Source organism: Corvus hawaiiensis, chromosome 4 (genome assembly GCF_020740725.1).
Source record: "Corvus hawaiiensis isolate bCorHaw1 chromosome 4, bCorHaw1.pri.cur, whole genome shotgun sequence".
Lineage (NCBI taxonomy): Eukaryota > Metazoa > Chordata > Aves > Passeriformes > Corvidae > Corvus > Corvus hawaiiensis.
In genome coordinates this window covers 46,174,261-46,196,000 of record NC_063216.1, presented here as the reverse complement: position 1 = coordinate 46,196,000, position 21,740 = coordinate 46,174,261, and the positions used below count along the sequence as shown (strand labels likewise).

The 21,740-nt window shown below is 41.4% G+C and overlaps 1 protein-coding gene across 1 annotated transcript in view; it reads right to left on the bottom strand.

Annotated features, from left to right (window-relative positions):
- WIF1 (WNT inhibitory factor 1) overlaps positions 1–21,453 on the bottom strand; it is a 38,541-nt gene extending 17,088 nt beyond the window's left edge. Inside the window, exons 1-3 of the mRNA XM_048302234.1 lie at positions 21,282–21,453; positions 21,045–21,184; positions 3,100–3,208 (exon numbers count right to left, since the gene is read on the bottom strand). Coding sequence (XP_048158191.1) covers positions 3,100–3,208; positions 21,045–21,184; positions 21,282–21,417 — 385 coding nt within the window. The 5' untranslated portion in view covers positions 21,418–21,453. The remainder of the gene's footprint in view (positions 1–3,099; positions 3,209–21,044; positions 21,185–21,281) is intronic.
- Between the last annotated feature and the right edge of the window lie 287 nt (positions 21,454–21,740).

Below are 21,740 nucleotides of genomic sequence, written 5' to 3'. Positions count from 1 at the left end.
CACACCACTACATTGCTTCTGGGCACAGACCTAGAGCTGCGTTTACCTCTCTGAGTGTGGTGTTCAAGATGTTAATCATTGCCGCAAAAATGACTCACTTTGTTTTGGACTTGCTAAACCTCAGACTGAACCACTAGACCTTATAGACTTTCCCCTGCAGCCAGAAATGAGCAGCCAGCTGCTTCTCATTGGGCAGATATCCACACTCCTCTCAAACATCTTCATTTAGACAAGCTGAGTAGTCTTAGCTCTTTAAGCTTCCAGTGGAAAGCATCTTCTACAGCCTTCTTAACGTCTTACCATGTGTTTAGGTGCAACAATATCCACGTTGTGAGCACTGAATCAGGTACCAATCCTGGGATTTGGAATGGGATTTCCAATAAGTCTAAGGAATCTAGGTGGTTTAAATCTCACTTAAATCCAAGGAGAATTTGGTACCTCATCTCAGGATATACTGAATTAGGGAAAGGTAAGAGAAGGACAAGGTTGCATCCAATGAGGAACAATTGGGTAGGTTGTGACTCTTCAGTCTGGCAAAGAGAAAAAAAAATTCAGGGGGTACATAATTGATGAGTACAAAATCATGGATCGGACCAACAGTATGGATTGGCTACTGTCTCTACCAGTGCATGGACTAGTGCCCATCAGATGAAGCTGCTGCAGCCAGACTTGAAGCAACAGGAGGGGGATCTTCGTGCAATGGGTGGCAGTGAACTCCTTGCCAAGGTGATTGGAGATAACAGAAGATGATATGGACTCAAGGAGAGCCTGAAGAAGTACTAGAAAGAGAGATCTGTAACCCATGTGGGTTTATAAAGTAGACAAATCATTTAAGACACAGGAAATCCTCCAAGCTGAAGGTAGTAAAAGCTGAGAGTGTAAACAGAAGTATCATGTATGCTTGTCCTCCTTTTGCCCTTCCACAGGTCTTCTTACGGCCACCATTGGCCATAAGGCAAAATAGAGGCTAGAGAGGCCCTACAGCACTAAAGCCGTTCATATGCCTCATTTGGAGGTAGACAAATATCCTCAAAGAAGTTACAAAAGTCCACTGATTTTTATAAAACCATTGGTTTCAATTACCTCTGAATAAGGTGTCTGTCAATCCTCATACTTGTTTCCCACAATCATGTTTACTATAGCTACCTTTCCTCTTTTATTTCTCCTTAATTGTCTTTAAGGGCAATTAATTGTCTTTGGGCTAAAACACTTTTTCAAAAAGCACCAACTGTTGATTTGTTACTAAACACAAGCTTGTGGTTGAATTTCTTCTGACATCTGTATGTGTAGAAAAATGCTTTGGTAATGCAGTAGATCCAGGCAAACTAGACTAGATTTGCCAACTCTGTTTTGCCAACACATTAATTACAGCAATAACTACAAAGTAGCAAACAACCACTACCTTTATAGCATGTATTTACTTAGGACTACTAAGTTAGTTTTGGCCAGCTAACAGGCAGTGTAAAAAACCCACCATCATAGTAGTGTCTCACCATTAACAGTGTACATGCTCCAAGTACTGTACAGGTACTGATTATCAATTGCTACTAAACACTGGAGCACTGGAACGCCAAACAGGACTTAAATACTGCTTATATGTACATTCAGTGCAGAGATGCCCTGCACATGATCCATGGAAGGGAACACCATGGACATGCCCCTGTTAGTCCTGGAACTGAGGTGCTGATGCTGCCAACAGGTAAGTCCTTTCGGCTTTAATAAGGCCTCCCATCATGATGGTTAACAGACCTTCTGCTGCAACTGTGAGATCTCATCTCTGGCCTCCCTGCACTTGTAGATTAAGTTTTCCTAAACACGGTCAGAAGGGGTAATTTTGGTCTAGCCTTTCTAGATAGTTAAAAATTAAAGGAGTAGCTAGCTTATATCAGAGTGCTGAGTGCAGCAGAGAGTGCTTCTCACATATCTCACCTGCTTTATATCGAGATGGAAATAATGCTTAAAAAGAATTTGGCCTTTATGACTTTTAAGTTGCTTTTAAGTGTCTTTATTTGACATTTATTGGGCTTGCAACCAATTCAATTGCAGCAGTTGTGGTGCAAATATCATAGCATCTTTCACCCAAATCTATTTTCAATACTACTCCTTCAATCCACACTGAATGTAGAGACCAATCACTCATGCTAAATTCCAGGTGTCACAGCAAAAAGCTGTATTGAAACATTACTTCAATGACAATCTAATGGCAAGGTGAAAATGGAGAATATTATAAAAAAACTTCCAGAATTTATCCACTGAAAAAGAGAGAAGGAAGAAAGACTCATCTAAGATGAAAACCTGTGTGACAGTGCTTCCTTCATAGTCCAATCCTCCTGTTTCATTACTCATTTCTTTCCCACATTTATCCCACAGACAGGCTAAGGCAATTTAGGAAACCATGAACACTAAGGCACTACTGTCATCAAGAGATGTATTTCTGCCTCCCTACCAGAGGCTACCACCTATGAATCCTGAAACAGTTCACATAAACTGTTATTCATCCACTTCAGAGCTAACCAGATTCAATAATCTTTCATGGAAAGCTTTTTTACTCCGATCAGCTCACTACGCAGCATGGTGCTTCTGAAAGACTTGCATTGGCTTGGGCTCAGCCTCTGCTGTGGAGCTGTAAATTCCAGTGAAGGACTAAGAATGCACAACTAAGGGATAAATGATAATATCCTAAACTAGAACTTGTGTCTTTGAGCTGAATGCCTGGTGACCCCAAATGAAAGCAAAACATTTTCGAACTGCAACCCCTGAGAAACAGAATAATTTGATAACTTTTCCCATAGTGATCAAAGAATTTGTTTTCCAAAAGTTGCACAACTTAAGTAATAGCATTCATGAATTTTATGCAACACTTCTGCACAAGTTTCTGCTGATTTATCTACACATAAAAGCTTCATGTGACTTGGCTCAGACAAAATATGCTGCTGTACTCAGGCAAGGCATTTACAAACTCTTCAGTGCCAAGTACTGTGGCAAGCATTTCTTTAGGCAATAAACTTCAGAACTACAATTCATAATAAGATATTTAGACTTTACTGGCTGTAGAATATTTTTCACAGGAACAAAATTTATAATATCAACAGTACAAACCTGATGCTTTATGAGGAACTGTTCCAAGCAGGGGGATATTTATAGTTGGATCAGCCATTATGCCTTTATCCAAAGACTGCAAAGACAGGAACTCATAGTAGTACTCAGCCTATGACAAAATAAATGAAAAACCTATATTTATTTTAGTTGTATTCACAGAAGGAAACTATTGAGCACACAAACTACAGCAGAGAAAAATACTACATTTTTCATTATGCAATTCACTGGATTAATTTCTATAATTTCCCTGAGTGCTTCTTGACCTAAACATAATTTCCAGATCATTTCCTCTTATTTCAGAGATTGCAAGTGACCATACATTAATCAGGATGCAGTATATCAGTAAGGAAAATGGCATGCCTATAGAAAACAAATGTTATAGAGGGAAAATGTTTTTTACAACCCACACTGCTCATCAGGCAGACAACAAAAATACATGGACACTAAGCTAATCCTTAAAGCTGTTTTTGGGGCAGAATCCTCCTGGAACTGACTGGTGAGCCTGGATGACCTGCCTGTACCACGAGTGCAGTTTAAAGGGCATAGGCACATACAGCTGTGGCATGAGATTATCCAGGCTTGCTCTTGGTTGATCTGCACAGCACAGCGCACTGCCTTGGGCACACAGGGCTGGGCAGTGAGTAGCCACATTGCTGGAGTGCCACGCCAGGACACGTACCTTGTTTACAGCTCTGACCCTGCCTTGTTCTTCCCCACTTTGTTACAGTCCCAAGGGTGGAGCTGAGAGCTCTCCTACCAAGCTGGCTTCGTGTCACTCATTAACTGCAACATAAATGATTTCAAGGAGCCCTAGAAAGTGTTGGCATGATTTAAAAACTACTTTCCACTACCTTAATCCTACCCCCAATAAGCACCTGCGTTGTGGCACAGATTGTAGGCTTTGGTACTTTTGTCCATGGGAGTCTCGCCTCTCTGTTGAGGCATCTGTTCAAGATTTCTTCACGTTTGACGCAAAGTGCCATCATGTGTTTGCAGTGTGGCTGTACACACCATGTACACACACCTGAGATGTATGCATCTCAGCCAGGCACTAGAGGCTTCCACGGCTGTCAACAGCACAACTGCTGGTGTGCAGAGTGAGTGGGAATGAAACTTTTATGCTAAATTGTGCCATCGCATTTACCATGAAGCATATAAGGGATTACAGGTAATTCTATCTGCTGCTCTCAGATAAGGGCTTGAGACCTTAGCATGGGCATTCACAAAAATGTGTTTCCATCTACTCACTGACAGTAGATAGTACTGTTCTGTCTATATTTTAGGTAAAACAGTGCAGCAAAGAGAGATTAAAACCAAAATTTGGGCTGATAAATGGTAGCTAGTTTATGTCAACACGAGGTCTGCCCATGTCCTTAGCCAGAACACTGTCCTTTTTCTCCTATAATATCCTGGCTCCCTAGTAAAAGAAGGACATGGACTTAAGTGGAGTGAGGCCAGTGAAGGGCCACAAAGATGATCAAGGACTGGAGTGTCCGCTGTACAGGGAGAGACTGAGAGAGCTGGGAGTATTCAGCCTGAAGAAGGCTGATGGGGGATCTAATCAGTGTGTATAAATAGCTGATAGGGGGGTGTAAAGAAGATGGACCCAGGCTCTGCTCAGTGGTGACCAGTGACAGGACAGGAGGTAATAGGCACAATACAGAAAACTCTGTTGGAAACTGAGAACACACCTTTTTACTGTGTGTGTGACTGCACACTGGCACAGGTTGTCCAAAGAGGTAGGTAGAGCCTCCCTCTGTGAAGATGTTCAAAATCCAACTCAACACAGCCCTGGGCAAGTGGCTCTAGGTGACCCTGCTTGAACAGAGGGGTGGACTAGCTCATCTTGAGGTCAGACTGTCCAGTCTCTGATCAGCCTCAGCCCTTCTGTGATTCTGTGCTCTGCTATGTTGAGCAGAAGCCCTGCAGGGTGTGAGAGACCATCTCCCTTTAGCTCCTGGTAACACCAGAAGAACACTCATGGTCTGGGTAGAGAGCTTGTTATGAAATTCCTGATCAGCCCTGGCAGCACATCCACTTGCTCTGTAGGGACAGTAAGGAGACCCCATAACAGAGAGGAGACAGCATGAGGTGCTACACTCTACATGGACAATCTTCAGAGGGTGTTGTGTAGGCACAGAGACCTCAGAGGAGGACTTACAAAACAATAGGGCAGGAAACAATGAAAGGTTTTAAGTGGGGGTTAAACACATGGAGTAAATATGTGAGGGAGAGAGGACATGGAGAGAAGCAGTAAAACCAGAGATGAAAAGTGAAATCTGGAGTAATGTTCAAAATGCTGCTTTTAATTAAAGACTTTTTTTTCCAATACAATATACCATGCCAAAATATGAAAACAAGCCATAAAGTCAGATTGTGAACACTTTTGTTTTCAAATAAAACTTTGGTTCAGAAAAATAATTATATGTCTCCACACATCTATAGAATAGTGCAGTGAGTGAGTCAATCCTCCACTGTCTGTTTCTCATTGGTTAGCTTTGATCTTTGGTTGTATCTAAACCAGGTCATAATGAGTTATGACCTGGGATATTAAAAATTATGTTCTTACTATTCTAGTAAACAACAACTGGTAACTAGACCAAACAGCTCCACTCCCATTATTTCCATTCCAGACACACTGTTGTAGAAGGTCAGCTTATGAGCCAGACTCCCAGTTTGTAGGAAAAGGACTGGAATTTCATTTTCTAGAGCCAATTTTCTAGAGCCTAAGGATAAAGACAAAAAGCAAGTTCCCTGTGGGAAAAGGGACCCATTGCTGCATGAGCCACAATACTCACTGCTGTTCAAGGAAGTAATTCCTCTAAGTAGGGTAGAGGTGTAGCAGTGGTTAGTGCCTGAGGCACGAGTATGTTCTGATAGCATGTCAGAAAGATGGAAAGAGACATTGCACAAGCAACAGGCTGCTCAGAAGGAAAGCCATATATTGCACTGGGGAAAGAGAACTGCTCTCACCATTTCTCTGCAAAGGTTTGTACATCTGCTGAGTTGACGAAAACTGAACTCCTTGAAATGATAGTATCTAAGAGCTGAAACACCTCAGGTAGATCCAGCTAGCATGACTTGAAAGTCATGAGCTGCAGAGTATGTTTGCAAATAGTGTGTGTTGGATTGAGTTAGTTAAATTTTGACATAAAATATATACAAAAATCCCAGTCTAGAGAGGCTGCACAGTGAAGCAGGGTAGTTTAACTCCTCAAATCTGTGAATCAGAAACATGATTTGACTGCCATAAATCCTATCTATTTGGAAAAAATCTGTCTTGACACAAACCCTACATCGAGTTTCCAGTATTGTCCTGCTGTAATTGGAGTTGATTGCCAATTAACTTGCATTAATCATCATGACTGAAAAGCAAACAACATGCTCTCAGCAAATATTTACCATGCTCCAGCCTACCATGAAATTTAGTGATGATGGTTAACTGTAGATACAGGTCTGTGCAATTAAAATATTGTCTAGCGACTACCGTAATTTATGCTGTAAGTGGTCATTGTGAGTGACCTGGTAGCAAGAACAAAATTTGCTTGGATATGGTTGGGAGATAAAGGGAAAAAATCCATAATCTGTAATTCCTTTTCCATTATAAAGGCACTCTCATGTTTTTTGTGGTTTGTTTTTTTTTTTTAAAGTCAGCCTATGAACTCTCTGGTATGTGAAGGACTAAATTTGGCAGTGAAGTTAAATCTTAGAGGAACAGTGTTGTTAAAGGTTGTGAAGAAAACGGGGTTTGCATTAAATTGCTGATCATTGACAATTGCACACTTTGAATGGACAAAGGATTTTTGGCTTGACTTCAGGAAGCACCCAAGGAAGGGTATGTTTTACTTCTGTGGAAAATCTTTGTTTGAGATCCTCAGAAACAGAGGCAAGGACCCCTGCAGACCTTGTGTGAACAGTCTGGGGAGTTGGTTCTTGCAGGGAGCAGGTAGCCCCAAGCAGCTGCCCTTTAACTGTTCCCCACGTGGGTAAAGCCCTCAGAAGAGGGAGGAAATTTCACTTTAGGCAAATAATTCCTTGGTCAGGATTAACTTTTATGGACTTTGAAAGGCTGCTTTCTATAAATCAGAGGAATTTAAAAGGTTATAAAAATAATGAAGCCCTCTAACAAGTATTGTAGCAAACATCTGTTGGCAGTTTGGTTTTAAAAGATATACATTTAAAATTCCTACAGGTCTCCATTCCTTGGTTCAAGATCTACTGCATTGAAGTACTCTTATCATTCAGATGCCATGTTGTTTCTGCCTGTTTTTTCTTTCATATTTAATCAAAGAATTCACAACAATATGCTTTATGTTTTCTTCATTTTATGTGATAGACATAGGATGAGAAGCAATCGTAGTACCTAAAGCGAAGCAGAGTAGCTTGAACTGTTATATGTCACAGTTCAATAACCTAATGAAATCTGTACCCTTTCTAATTAAGAAGCAAATGTATGTTAGCTTTGGAAGTAGATATAAGAAAATAACTATATTTTCTTCTCATTATTTTAAAGAGATCTGTGCTGAATGTTTTGTTATCAATTATATGACAAACATACCTTAACGCCAACTTTCTATATTTAAAGAAACACACCAAAGAAGTTCCTTTTTATCTCAGATCCATGGATATTTCTACCATGCATTATCCATAGCAGATGCTCACAGCTGCATATGCCATAAAAAAAGTCACAAAGTGAGACAATGTATGTGTTTGTTAGGTGTTGGCAGCATGGACCATTGCTTCTCCAAGATACTCACTGCGTTAGGTCAGAGAAGTTGGTCTGTGTTCCAAGATGAAGCATGAAGCAAAGTGAGATGAATTCCAACAAAGAATATCTGTACTGTGCATACCAGGCTATTGAAGGAGTCTGGCCAGAGTAGGAATATGTACATATATGTGAATATGTTTTTACTGCAGTGCAGTCTAGACACTGCTGTAATGAACAACATAACGGAGCTTCCTTAGACAAGCAGATAATAAAGTGTCTGCCTACAGACTGCCTGTTTTTCTGCTTGGGACAGAACCCGTTAATTGGTCCTGTCACAGAGAGGGTAAACATTTTTCACACCTCAGTGTGACACTCAGAAACTTGCTGTTAGCCTCAAGAGGTAGACCTAAAATGGGAGGCATGCTTAACAATATGAAGTGATACTGAAACATGCTCTGAGAAAATCAGTTTACACAGAAGACAGATAACCCGACTGTCTTCCAGTATCAGCTGCTAAGGGTATGGGAATGGACTGAAGCGGCAGGGTTAAAAAACAGAGATGCACACAAAAGGAGGAGTAGAGATAGTTGGTGTTTCAAAGAAATAAAAAAAGGACACAAATCAGAACTCAGAGATATGGGCAATCTCAAAGAAAAATACATTATGTGACAGTAGTAATTAGGCAATACTGGGGTGAAATGCTCACAAATCTGTAGAGCCTGTTCTGTGCCTGCTTTCTTCACATTAAGGAAACCATGGCAGACTGCAGAAAATCCATACACAATAGTTTTTAAAGAATAGAGTGCATCCCTGCATGAAACTTTCAACAATAACTACTTGCGGTTTTAATGGTTTTAGAAGAATGGTATAAAACTCTCTGGTTTTGCCAATGGAAGATTACTAACTGGTGCTTAATGTGGCCTTCAGCTGTGGATGGCAGATCAGGTCCTCCAACAGAATTATTTATGAAATTGGGAAAGTGAAATTTCTTGTTTGTTTTTAAAAGGAGCCTCAGATTTTGAAAGGTCACATTACAGACTTCCAAGAATGCTTTGCACTGGGGAGATGGACAGAAAATTTTGCAGAATACATCAGCTTTTCCCTCAAATAATGAGAAAAGAATTTCTATAAAGATAAGGAATACGAAAAAATCACTGTCAAGAAGCTTGGTGAGGTCACAATGTAAAAGATTTATATTATATTTATCATTGTTTCTGACAGTTGTCTGCTCTTTGGGAGACATGGGAAACAGGGCAGCTGCTCAGTCATTTTGAGCAAGTATTTTCTCTCACCGGACCCTGAGCTCTGGAAGCAGTCTAGCATTTGAAGTGGTCATTTGAAACCAATCTCAGACTGGAAGCTGAAGGGCTTGCTAGAAAGACTGGGGTTGAGAGGGACAGAGTTGAAAAAGGAGAATCCAAGTATACCAGCAGAGCGTTAGCTCTGAAAGTCATCATGGTGCTGAAAAAGCAGGCTCCCGAGACAGAGGGACAAATAAAAGCCTATTACACATTCCTGTCCATCATTAGCCTGCTAATGAAAATACGGTTTTGGTTTAGATCAGAGGCAACCCCTTGATGCAGCAGGTATCTGCGGTGGGGACAGTAGGGCCATTCCACCAGGCTAGAGCCTTGGACAGCAGCATATGTGCAAACAGATGCACAGCAACCTCCTGGTTAAGTACAATCACGCTGAGACAAAGGCATGTGGCATGCACCATTTCTTTAAAATGTTTGTCACAACAAATTTACAGCTCCTCAGTGAGGAAAGTCTGGGGGTTTCTCACTCCTCTACCTTGCTTTATTTGGAAACAAAGAAAGCAAAAGAGCCCAACTTCCCATATTTAGACCTTTTTTGTTTAACACATTTTCTGTAATGCATATTATTATAGCTTCACTAGAGTTACTTTTGAAAAAAAAAAATAAGCTGAAAGAAGACAAAATCATTAGGGTTTTTGATAAATATGCACAGTTAATTACATCTTGAAAATTTCTAGCATGGAATGATATTTCTCTGAATGAACCAGGCCTGGTGCATGAACTTCCTTTAAATTGTTTACTCTTACGTCTTACAGATGAAAATTGTATAATTCTACTTTGGGGAGGGGGGAAAAGCAAACAGTACACCAAAAAGAGAAATATCATTAAGAGTTCAGATTTTAAATAAGTAAAAGACACACGAGCCTTTGCTATCTTCAAATATTTAACAAAACATATTGCTCTGGTATCCTGACAACTGGTAAAGGCTCTGAAAATTCTCCTGAGAAAATAATTCTTGTTCCAGCACAGCAAGGCCCAATTCATTCTTTTGTCACCCAGCAAAAGATTAGTGCTCTCTGGTGGACATTTCGTGATCATGGACATTCAAAATAGAGTCTCCCAAAGCTAATAAAAAAGGAGAAAATTATTACTGCTCTTAGAAAAAAACCCACAAAATACTGTCTCATCAGGTTACTTCCTAAAAAAACAAGTCTTTGCAGGTCTACCACCACCTGCAACACATCTATGTGGCTCTATCTACACTGAGAAAAACCCACAGGGTTATTTTCTCCCCCTCACAGCTTGAAAAGTAAGTTAATAGCTTGGTTGGCTGATCCTAGGAGTGTATCTTTAGGTTATAATCTGTTTGCAGTTTCAGGCTTTGGATGGATTTACTGATAATTAATAATTATTCTGAAAATTCTTCACAGAGAATGTGAAGAATAAAACCTTTAAAATTAGGCAAGTGATTTCACTAACAGGTATTTAGGTTAGTTATGATGGGGATCTGAACAGACACTATATTTAGTTAAGCAGAATAGTTTCAAAAGCACAAATGTAAACCTTAGAGATGGTGGCTCATCAAGGGAAAGCTCACAGATGAAGAATAAGCTAATCCACCTCTTGAATGGTGATAAACATGGATAACGCATACAGATTCATTTTGGCTGTGCTTCAAACTTCCAACCCTTTGTTCTTAAGCCTCACAGGATAGCTTTGAAGTTGAGGATAAAGCTCCTCTAGCACACCATTACCAAAGAACAACCTTCTGATTATGATCTCATGAAAGTGTAATCAATTACTTACACAAGTTAAAAGCGTGGCAAACAGCAAAGGTCACGTAATTGGGCCTTTATTGAGTCCATGTGTTTCAATTTGGGCTTTAGCTGGCACTCCTGTATAATAAATATAAATATCTCTCCTCAAAATGTATGTAGTGAACTTTCTCAAAAGTTATGAGATCTCACAGCAGCTTCTGTCAGACTGGAGTCCTTCAAGGGTTTCAAAGAGGAATGCCTCCACTTTTGTGTATCCATGTGACAGAAAATTTGCAGCACCTCTGATTGGAAGTTTCTTTATTTACGGCTCAGCAGATACTGGTCTTTAGCCCTATTTTACAGGACAATGAGTGTTTAAAATTTGAAAAGTTGAAAAAATTCAATTCCATCCTGACTAGTCATTAGGAAAGACTTCCTTAACACTGCTCTCTTTTAACACTTACTGCATGGATTTTCAAATTCCGGTTTTTGTGAAAATTCAGAGTAACTTTGTTCTTGTTTCACAGGCTGTCATTGATCAAAGCGAATTCTAGATACTACCGTGAACGAAGAATTAAATTCACTACTAAGAGTTTGATAAGTGTATCTGAAAAGGAACTTGTGTGTTTGCTGTTGTACCTGAAATGACACTTGAGTGAAGACTCTGCTAGGTGGACCTATACTGTCATATTTCCATGTACTATACAGGCCTCCATGTAGTGCTATCCTCCACAACTACACCCTGAATCATTCAAAGCAAGATGGACTTCTCTTCAGAGTAAGCAAGGAAGTATAATCCTATCTCCAGTTTCTGAAGAGAAACTGAAGAGGTTCTACAAACAGCTTTTCTGTCTTTTGGACTGTTTCCACAGGCAGGGTCAGCAGAGCTTCATCCCTGGGTTACAGTACCAGCCTCACAGGCCCAGTCTTTAGAGCTAAGGTCCAGTGTATTTCCCAGCGTTTTAACTAAGTATCTTGTTTAAAGCCAGCTCATCCTTGACTTCCTGTACACTCAAAGGACACAGACCAGCACTTGCAGAAGGAAGTTCAGCCCAGCTAGAATCTGATTTACCTGCTGTCTTCAACCACCTTTCTTTCCCTCCCTGGGTGCAGGTGGAGTCTATCTGCAGCATAGGCATCTTCTCCTGACCTGGACTCTGCTGACTTGACTCAGGGTCAAGTTGAACTTCCAGATAAAACTTTTGAACAGGAATAAGTCCTATTAAGAAAGGCAGGGAGTTTATTTTGGGAAAGCTGAATCCTTCTGTTGTGTTTTTTTAAATTCTGGATAATGTGACCTATTCTGTGTCAGTCTAATTCCTGACAGGGATGACCAGAAAGTTTCCCAGAAGAATCTTTTGCAGAGACCCTAACTCATTTTTATTAACGAAAATGCAAGAGGGACAGTTTGGCCTCAGACATTAATGTGTGGGCCTCCCCAAGCCTGAATTTACCTGGGGTAAAAAACAAGCAGGAGTCTAATGACAGCAAAAGTCTGCACTCTGCTATAAGATACCTGTCCCATTTGGGATTCAAGAGTTTTGCTAAGATCAGAAAGGTAATTTATTCCTTGATGAACATCTGTGGTAAATCTGGTCTGCTCTTGCAGACTGGGACCAAATTGTCCTTTTTGCCACTCAGTACATTCCAGATACATTGACAATCCCTAATGTCTGCTGGAGTCATAGGCGGCTGAAGATTCCTCAAATACCCCAAACCAGCCTTTACTGACAAATGAAGTCAGTAGTACCGGGCTGAGTGTGGACCACAGGACTTTCAGGAAGAAAAAAACGCTGGAGGAGAACAATGTCCCACACCACAAACCTTGTTGAGCAGTCAGGTCTGCTCTCTACAGGGCACAGAAATGGCTAAAGAACCTAAGTATGATCCATCACGTACTCTAAATCAGGATGGGGGAAAGACCTCACTGCACTTACCTCAGTCTTTCCAGTCAGGGACAAGAATACAGACATAAACATAGAGAGAGAAGTTTCTTTTGGAGTTGTTGGGGTCTAAAAGCAAGAGATTCTACAAGAATTTGCAGAGATTGTGAGCTTTATACCCCCAGGTCATCCTTTCTCCTGCCCGGAAACTCTCAGATTCCTTGTCCTTTAAAGTATTTCCTAATCAATTAAATTTAATTATTTTTTCTGCTTGATTGTATTTTACAGGATGAGAAAGCCCTTACTTTTGGATGAATAAATATATAAATATGATATGCATGTAGAAATGTTTTACATCTTGTAATTCTAGTGTCAGGTTTCAATGCCTAGAATCACAGAACGAAAGTAACAGTGGCATCATGATACTATAAAAATTATGAAGTTTACTTTACTGTGAATGTTTGGCAAGACAACTAAAAAGGGACCACTAACTAAGCAGGATATTCACACTGATACAATTCAAATGTGAATGCTGTCTGTGGGCAGGATAAGGTGCAGACTTTGTCCCATTGAAAGAAAGCTACTAAAAGAAAAAATGTGGAACCCATGGTTCTTGATGTGATGAAGGATTCTAATTTTTGGCTTTAAGGATCAGTATAAGCTGCTCCACCTTGTATCCAATACCAACATGCAACAGCTCTGATCAGAGAGAATCAACATGTTTTCATAGCTTTCAGCTACCCTCCTTTGCCAATACAGAAATTAGATCATGCCTATGCAATATAAATAGATGTTCCTGAGCACAACTGGAAGGAAGGAGGTAGAAAGAAAAGCCCACACAAACCAAAAAAAGAAACAAAAAAATTTAATCAAGGTAACTCCCAACATGCCCTGCTGACAAATTAATTCCTAATTAATAAATTAATAAAGCTATGCATGTCATCTGTTGCTTGTGATTACAGACCCAGATAACTGTATTTTGCCTCTTCTTCCTCTCTGACAGGGTGCTCTGCTGTGCAACCTGCCTGTTCTCCCTGGCAGTCTCTGCGAGGAATATTGCAGCCACATAGCTGCTTGGAGCAACTTTATGTATCTGTGGCTTCACAAGGGGAAAATAAATTAGTTTCAATCTGGTTACTCAAATAGACTCTGTTTCAATAGCTCGATTTATTTCCCAGAACCTCTGCAAGAAAGAGAACTGGCTAAGGCTCAAACTTGGCAAAATGAGAGCAGTGTTTACTGCAGTTTAAAAGCAACAGGTTGAAGTTGGTACTTGTACTCCTTACTGAAGGTGTTCGGTGGACTTGATTATTTGCCTATGAGGTTTTAAGTATTGGATTCCCATTGGCTGTATCAATATTCACACACTTGCAAGTTGAGGGCAAGTAAAAAATGCTGCAGGGAGAGCTTAACTTCTGCTCATCAACAAATTGTGATTTCTCCATGTCTTCCATGTGTTCTGAGAAAAATTATGTTCATGATCACAGTACTGAAAGCTCTATTTGCTGATGGTCAGGATGGTCCAAGAGCCTGCCCTCTCCTCCTCTGGACAGCTGTCATTGCAAAGGCTGGCTCTGTGGCTCTTACTACTGTTTTCTGTGCTTCAGCGCTCAAAGCCGGTGACAGATCCTCTCATTAGTGGGCTGCTGTTTGGGGAGTTTATTTTGCCTGGTGATGGGCCAAAACCTGAGGCTGGGAGATTGCCAGGTTTGATGTCAGGCATATTTATTTCCTTTAGGATCAGCTGGGTTTAGCTAGCTGTTTATCCAGGCAAAGGGGCAACTTCAGAGGATTTGTGGGACTAGCTCTGAAAGCAGTATTTGTTCTTCAAGTTATTTATTGAAGTATTTGGCAGTGATGACAGCAAGTGCTGAAGCAGCTCAAAGGTAATTGCCCATTTTTCCTTGTATGGCCAAACAAGATGGACTCCATCAGTTGGTTGGAAAACAAAGCAAACATTCATTACAGATGCAAAAAACCCCAGGGGTTTTCTTGTTGTGTGGCTGGGGAAAAAATCCACCCCAAATCTTTGCAAGCCATTGCTAAGGTGTTCTATGAACAGACTAAGATTCCACATACTATGGTGGATTTCAGGTATCATAGCTGGATAAAGCCTCCAAGTGCCTCTGTACAACAGGATCAGTGTCTTTGCTTTATTTATATTACTTTTTTTGAGGCAGATTTTGAGTTGCTGCTTCACTGTATGAGACCTAGTATTGACCTCTGAGGTACACCACTAGGAACTGCTCTCCAGCTGGAGCAATCCACTTTGCTTGTGTAAATGCCACTTCCTCACTTCTTCAGTTGGAATGTGGTGGGAGATAGTGCTGAAGGCCTGGGCTGCATAAGGCACAGCCCTGCCAGCCAGTCAAGGTGGGTATTACATTTCCACCATGTCGGGGCTACAGTTTGATGCAGTGAAGAGTTTGGCCACAAATATGCAGTTAAAAAACAAATGAGCAAACAAAAACCTCCCAGCAAAACAACAAAACCCAACATGGTAAAAGAGACTAATACAAGTAAAGTAGAATCTTTCAGATGGTGGAATTTGTTCAGAAAAAGGAAAAGAAAATAAGAACAAACCCTAACAAGTCAAGTGTAAACCCACAGGAAGGCAAAACTAAAGAGGTTTTGAGATGCGTTTTCTTGAAATCTTTAAAAATAATAATCAGGAACTCATTGTTCTGAGCTAAGGTATTCAGCTCTTGAAATTCGGTTCAACATGATGCAAATATCTACTACATGCCAGTTTTGAAAACTCTGGGGCACACCATATTCCTCACATATCTGCATGCCCTAGGAAGAATGTGGTTTCTTACATTTGTTTTGTAGGTACATAATTGACTTGGCTAGAATCAAGTCAATAACAGTTGTAGCTACCCCAAAAAACCTCTTTGGAGAGCATGAAAGCAAGAGAAGATATTAAATACATGAAAAATTCTTCCAGTTAGTTCAGTTAGTTTTCATTTTGATCAGTGCTTAGTTTTTACTCTATGCCATTACTTGTTAATGGCATTAACTTTACACCACTAAGAAAATATCTGGGAAAGTGTCTGTAAAAAGAGGTGATGTTGCCAGAAAACATTTTCGCTTCCACAAACAGGAAAGCAACACAGAGGAAAGCAACACAAGAGGAAAGCCTGGATTTTCTTTTTCAGAAAAGCTGTTAGTAACACAGGGAGTACATTTTCACAAAATGTAGAATTGAAGCTTGGGGTGTCCTTGCTAGTTCCAGTGCTTTTCAACAGTTATGTTGTACCTTGCAGCCACTACTGTAAAAGTAGTGAAAATATTTTATAACTTTAGCTTTTTTTTTTTGTTAAAAATGGATTCTTTATAGAAATGATAAACAATTAAAATCTTGAAGAACTGTTTACTTAACACAGGTTTACACAGCTGTGTAAAAAGAATAGTTGTGTAGTTTACGCAGATGCCATATAAATAGGCCATGTAAGTTACTATGGAAACCAGATGCAGATTACACTAGAAGGTGCCTTGTAACTCATCTCTGCTGAGCAATAAATCCCCCCTTTTCTTGGCAAAACTTTGAGAAACTTTACTGCTGTTTTCTATCAGCAGAGAGAACAGATGGCTGGCACATGCCTGCTTTACTAAGAAAGTGGGATCTCTACAGTACTACTTTGATCCCTGGTGGCATGTCTACAACACTGAAATGCAAAATACCACAGCTGAGCTAAATTTAGATTTAGCAGAATCTAAATATTAAAGGTCTGGAGCTGTGCTCTTGATATGAGAACCCCCTGTCTAAAAGTCATGCTTGCAGTATGTAAACATCTTCACATTCCACGTGGAAATTTTGGTACAGTGGTCAGAAAACGAAGTATTTCCCCTGTTTGGTGACATGAAAGTGCAGTGAAGGTACCACTGAAAGTCCCAAGAGCGTGAGTTTACGTAATTACCTTGAACAAACTTCAAGAAGAGCCATACTTTTACTGGAAAAAATCTCCTAAATTTTGCACATGGGACATTTTTTAAGCTGAGAAGCATCACTGTAATGACTGGTTATGAATAAGATACTTACAAAAAATTCAGCAGTTTCTTTGAAGAAAAGTTTCCTTTGAAGAATTAGTTTTTGAAATTCAACACTTTTTGGTTTCTTTCAGTTTATCTGGGAAATACCCATATTTGACTGGAGCACCCTATTGCACCACTAATGCCTTAAAATTGGTGGTCTGTTAGCTTTCCTCTGGGCAAAGAAACAAATCTTCTCCTAGCATAGCTGGATATTCCTTTTTATCCTTGTGGTCAGGCTACATCTCAGCAACATGAGACAATTTCAGAGAACTCAGCTGAGCTGTTCAGGGCTGATGGTCACATTGCTGAGGTCAGAACTAGCATCCAGGAGCTGTTAACTATACAGCATTCCTGACCTTCACTTTACAATATAGAAATGATGCTAGAAAATGCACTGGACACATACATTGTCTCTTTCTCAGAGGTGGGCATCTTCTGGATTTACTCAAGGTTATCAATAACTCTTTGAGACTTATTTCAGATGTCACTTCATGGGCGTGCATTCAACCACGCACCAGGAGAGGAGCTGTTCATAGCAGTAGGGAGGGGGAAGTGAGCTGCTACAGTACTTCATCTGACCACAAATTCCTCTCCCATATCAGAAAGGAAGAAAACAGCCTGGGCAGGTTGTGGCCCAGATTGACTCTTTCTGTGGATCAGACCAGAGAATGCTGCACAACAAAAATTCCAACTTGCTTTTTGGTTTCTTTTTTTCACCTCCTGTCTATTAAATCATCTAGGCTGTTGCTCTGTCACTGAGCACTTGCTGCCTGTTCACTAACCAACTTTGGTTTTTAACATGGTTCTCTCCCACCAATATCGCCCCAGAAGTGAACTTAATTTTACTGCTGTCAGAATTCCCACTGAAAGTTAAGCATACATGCTGGGTTTTGTGGATTTGGAGATTAAATACTTGTCATAAATTCCTAAATGCTGTAGAGATGATGTTATCACTGAAACCTTTGGTAACTTTCACTGGTGGACACAGTAAAAAATGTTGCAGCATTAATCAGCATGTTAGGGTCTCACTGGGAAGTTTCTTAGCTTAATCTTCCGCAGAGGACAAGACTCCCAAAGCCATTGTATTTTCTTTTGCAAAAACCATCTGGAATAAGAGCAAGAAGCACACCAGTGAGCTCTAGTGGTTACACAAATGCATACTATATACTATATATTATCACTGATTTCAGCTTTTTTAAATCTTTCCATTTAGAGAGCAATCTTCATAATCTTTTGGGTCAATCTACCCAGATTACATTTTTTTTCTAAAGAGAACATAGTGTCTGTAAACTTATGCTTTAATACATAGGTAGAAGCATAAAGTGCATAAAAACATGACAATCCCATTTTGCAGTATTTTAACACTCTTGTCACCCCTGGCTCATCCTGATTTCACTAGCAAAAAAACCTATATATTCAGCACACTCAGACCCTCACGTTTTGGGTTTCTCCTTATATTTCCTAATAACTAATTAGAACTGATGGACTAGGAATTAAAAGCAACTAATGCTTTTCTTTGGTTAATGTTTTCTAGTGAAAATTATTTTGTTTTCTTATCATACAAAATCTTTTTCACATAAAATGTATTCAGGACACAAAGGCCACTGTATCAGAAGCATAACACCTAAATGTAGTGGGTTTCAAGCACTTCAGTTTACACAGAATACAAATGTAATCTAGTCCTTAAAATGTGCCTTTCAACAAGACATTTTTGACTTGTAGTGTATTAGTGTAGAGCAGCCAGCCACAATAAAATTGCAAAATACACTTTGCTTTGCCCTGCACACTGTCTCAGTGACAATGACAATGAATACAGAGTGAAAACTAAACTCAGAGCTACAAGAAAATCTCCTTCAACTTCAGAAGATAGTATTTGAGCAAGAAGCAAACACAGATAAAGGCTCTTGTGTCAAGAGGAAAGTAGCATGAGGCAGAGAGCAGCAATTACTACAAAACAGGAAAATGTTAATGAAGCATTGAACACAACTTCAAGTTCCATAAAAACAAAGCCAAAATACAGAAAAAAATACGCTTAGTAGTATTTTGGTAAAAACATCTCCAGCATCTTGTTTCATGCTGTAAAGCCTTTTTGTCAACCTAGGCTCCAGGCATGGCAATGTAAGCAGCCACAAGGACAGCAGCACAGCCTTGACCTGCCTTGCCCAAGCCCATATCCTGGAGGCTGACCACCAGCTGCATAGGGGCAGAGGCAGGCAGCAGAACATGCTGGACTTCCCCCAACAGTACCCCAGTGATACCCATGTTTGGGGGATCTCAAGTACCAAGCTCTGGGCCAGCACCTCCAGTTTACACATCTTCAAATTTCAAGTGGGATACAGGGTTAAGAGGTCTATAAGGCACAAGACTCACAGAGAGTTATTTCAGTTTTACCAAGTGGGAGGTAACAGTTTGCTAATTAACAGCTATTTTGCAAAAAGCAGTCTAGTACTTCAGTTCCCAAATGCCTTTCTTCTTTCAGAAAGTACCAATTTCCTTTTTTTTTCCTTCTTCCTTTCTTGCTTCTCTTGCCCCTTTCTCTTCTCTCCTTTTCCTCTCCTCTCCTCCTCTTCTCCTCCCTTCCACTTCTCATTTTGCCTTGCCTGACTTAGGAAATTCCCAGAAAAGTACAGAATAAACGTAGCAAGTTTTTAGCACTTCCCTGGATGTATTAATGGAAACTGCTAAGGACCTGTATACTTAAAACCAAACTAGAACACTTGAAAAAAGTAAAAATGTACTAATTCCTTACCCTCATAAAATATTGGAAATTCTGGAGAAACACAGAATTTTTTTAACCTTTTAGGTATTTCGCTTACTAATTATGCTTTGTCTAAGAGGAATGCAGTAATTCAGAAAATAGGAGGACTAATGGGTTTAACAGCTTTGCAGCTGCTCAGAAAGGATTTCATCCTGCAAGTTGCATCAAGTAGAATATTTTCCTATACTGTCTTTAAGCCTGTGATGCTTCTCCCTGAAATCAGTGTTGGGACCACCTTTTCCTAATTACCTACCTGTAGACAGCAAAGGAGCGAGAGGAGAGCACAAGAAAGAAATACAAGAGAAGGACAGTGTTCATCTAACATCTTGATCACCCATTCAAAAAAGAGCTAGTTTTATCATGAACAGCAGCTGAAGCTGGCAAAGAAATGGAGCAGGAAATACAGTCCCAAAAGACACTAATTATTTCTAGGTATTTAAATGCCAGCCCTTGGCATACAAAGTTGTTTCCTCTGTAAAGCTTGATGGGAACGCCAAAGACCTAGAGCAAGTCACTCAGCCTTTGTAAGTTTTGTCTCTCCACATTCGCCTTCATCACTGGAGGAGTAGGTGAAGCATCTAAACCCAAAGGCTTTGTGAGGACAGCAAAAACTTCAAGGGCATCAGACAACACCTTGAAGCCAGATAAGTCCTGTAGATAGGAAGAGTACTTTCAAACAACCAAAACCACAACCAAATTTGTGAACCTGCAATTAGCTGAATTATATTCTATTATTATTATATTATTATGAAAAATAGTGTTCACTATTTAAATGTAAATACTGTTTCATCTCTGCCAAGTTATATATTGTATAAAGTCAATGTTCAGTACAATTCATTGTAAAAATGAATTAATTTTATGCAGGATTTTATGCCACCATGTTTTTTCTGTATCCATGATAATCTGTGCTAACAAGTTTCAGCTTTATGCAAATTCAACATATGTTGTGTGTCAAATCATACATATGTTTCTTCACAGAAATATGTCACAGATTCTTACATTTTCAACAAAAGAATCCAAAAGGATCCTATAAACTGCAGATTTATGTGGTTTTGCAAGTTAACTTGGTAAAATTAAGCCTACAGAAGAGAATTGTTGTTTACTAGAACTACAAATTAAGCCTGCACATCTAGTAAATAGAGATCAATGAAGAGCTTGTAGTGTATGTCCATAAGCTAAAGAAAGTCGAAAGAAAACTGCATCCACGCAACTACTGTCCGGTATAAAATTTTATGGCAAGTACAGGCGACTGGGGTCTTCCTGGTGAGTTCTGTCTCACGCCTCACCAGCCTGCGGGTTCTCCGCCGCCCGAGCCGCCCGGCGCTCCCACGCGCCTCAGAACCCATTCCCAACGCGCTTTCCCAGCCATCCTGCGCGCTTCTCGCTGCTCCCCGAACCGCCCCCGCCCGCGCCTCGGATTCCCGCATCCAGGGCTGCCCCAGCACGCCTCGGAGAGGGTTTCCTCAACTATTCCAAGGCCGAACCACCTGCCCGGGTTTACAGAGCCTCCCCCGCCCCTGGCCGCGGCCCCATCTCCGCACCTACCCGCCCCGTTGCCTGCCAGGTGAAGTTCATGGCGTGGATGCCGACGGGGATGGCGGGCATCCTCTGCTGGGCTTTCCTGAAGTCGTGGGTGAACGGGGCCATCTTCCCCTCGGACACGATCAGAATATCCTCCTCGAAGCCTGTGGAAGGCAAAGGGGCGCGATGTGCGGCAGCTCCGGCGGGCCGGGCTCGGCTCCGGGCTCCCGCCCGCCGCTCGGGCGCAGCGGCCGCACTTACCGATGAGCATCCGCGCTTGCTGGGCGTCGATCCACAAGTAGAGGGTGTCGGGCTGGCGCGGCGCGGCCCGCAGGCTGCAGAGGCTGAGGGCGCCGCAGAGCAGCGCGGCACAGCACAGCCGCCCCGCCGGGGCCATGCTCCCGCACCGCCCGCCCGGGGCTCGCCGGCTCCGCTGCCGCTCCGGCCGCGCCCGCGCTCCCTTTGCCGCGGGGCGGCCCCAGCGGGGCGGCGGCGGGGCGGGCGCGGGGAGGGCGGCGGGCGGCGCCGCGGGCGGCCGGGAGCGCGGGGCTCGCACGGTCCTTCCCCCGCCGCGGAGGGTGGTCAGTGCCCCGCGCCCGGGGCTGCAGGTGGCCGCCCACTCCCCCAAGGGCAGAGCCGAGAGCCGGGACAGGGTCCGTGACCCACGCCCGCTCTGTCACAGGGGACCTCGTGACACGACAGGTGGCCGCTCTGCTGCGC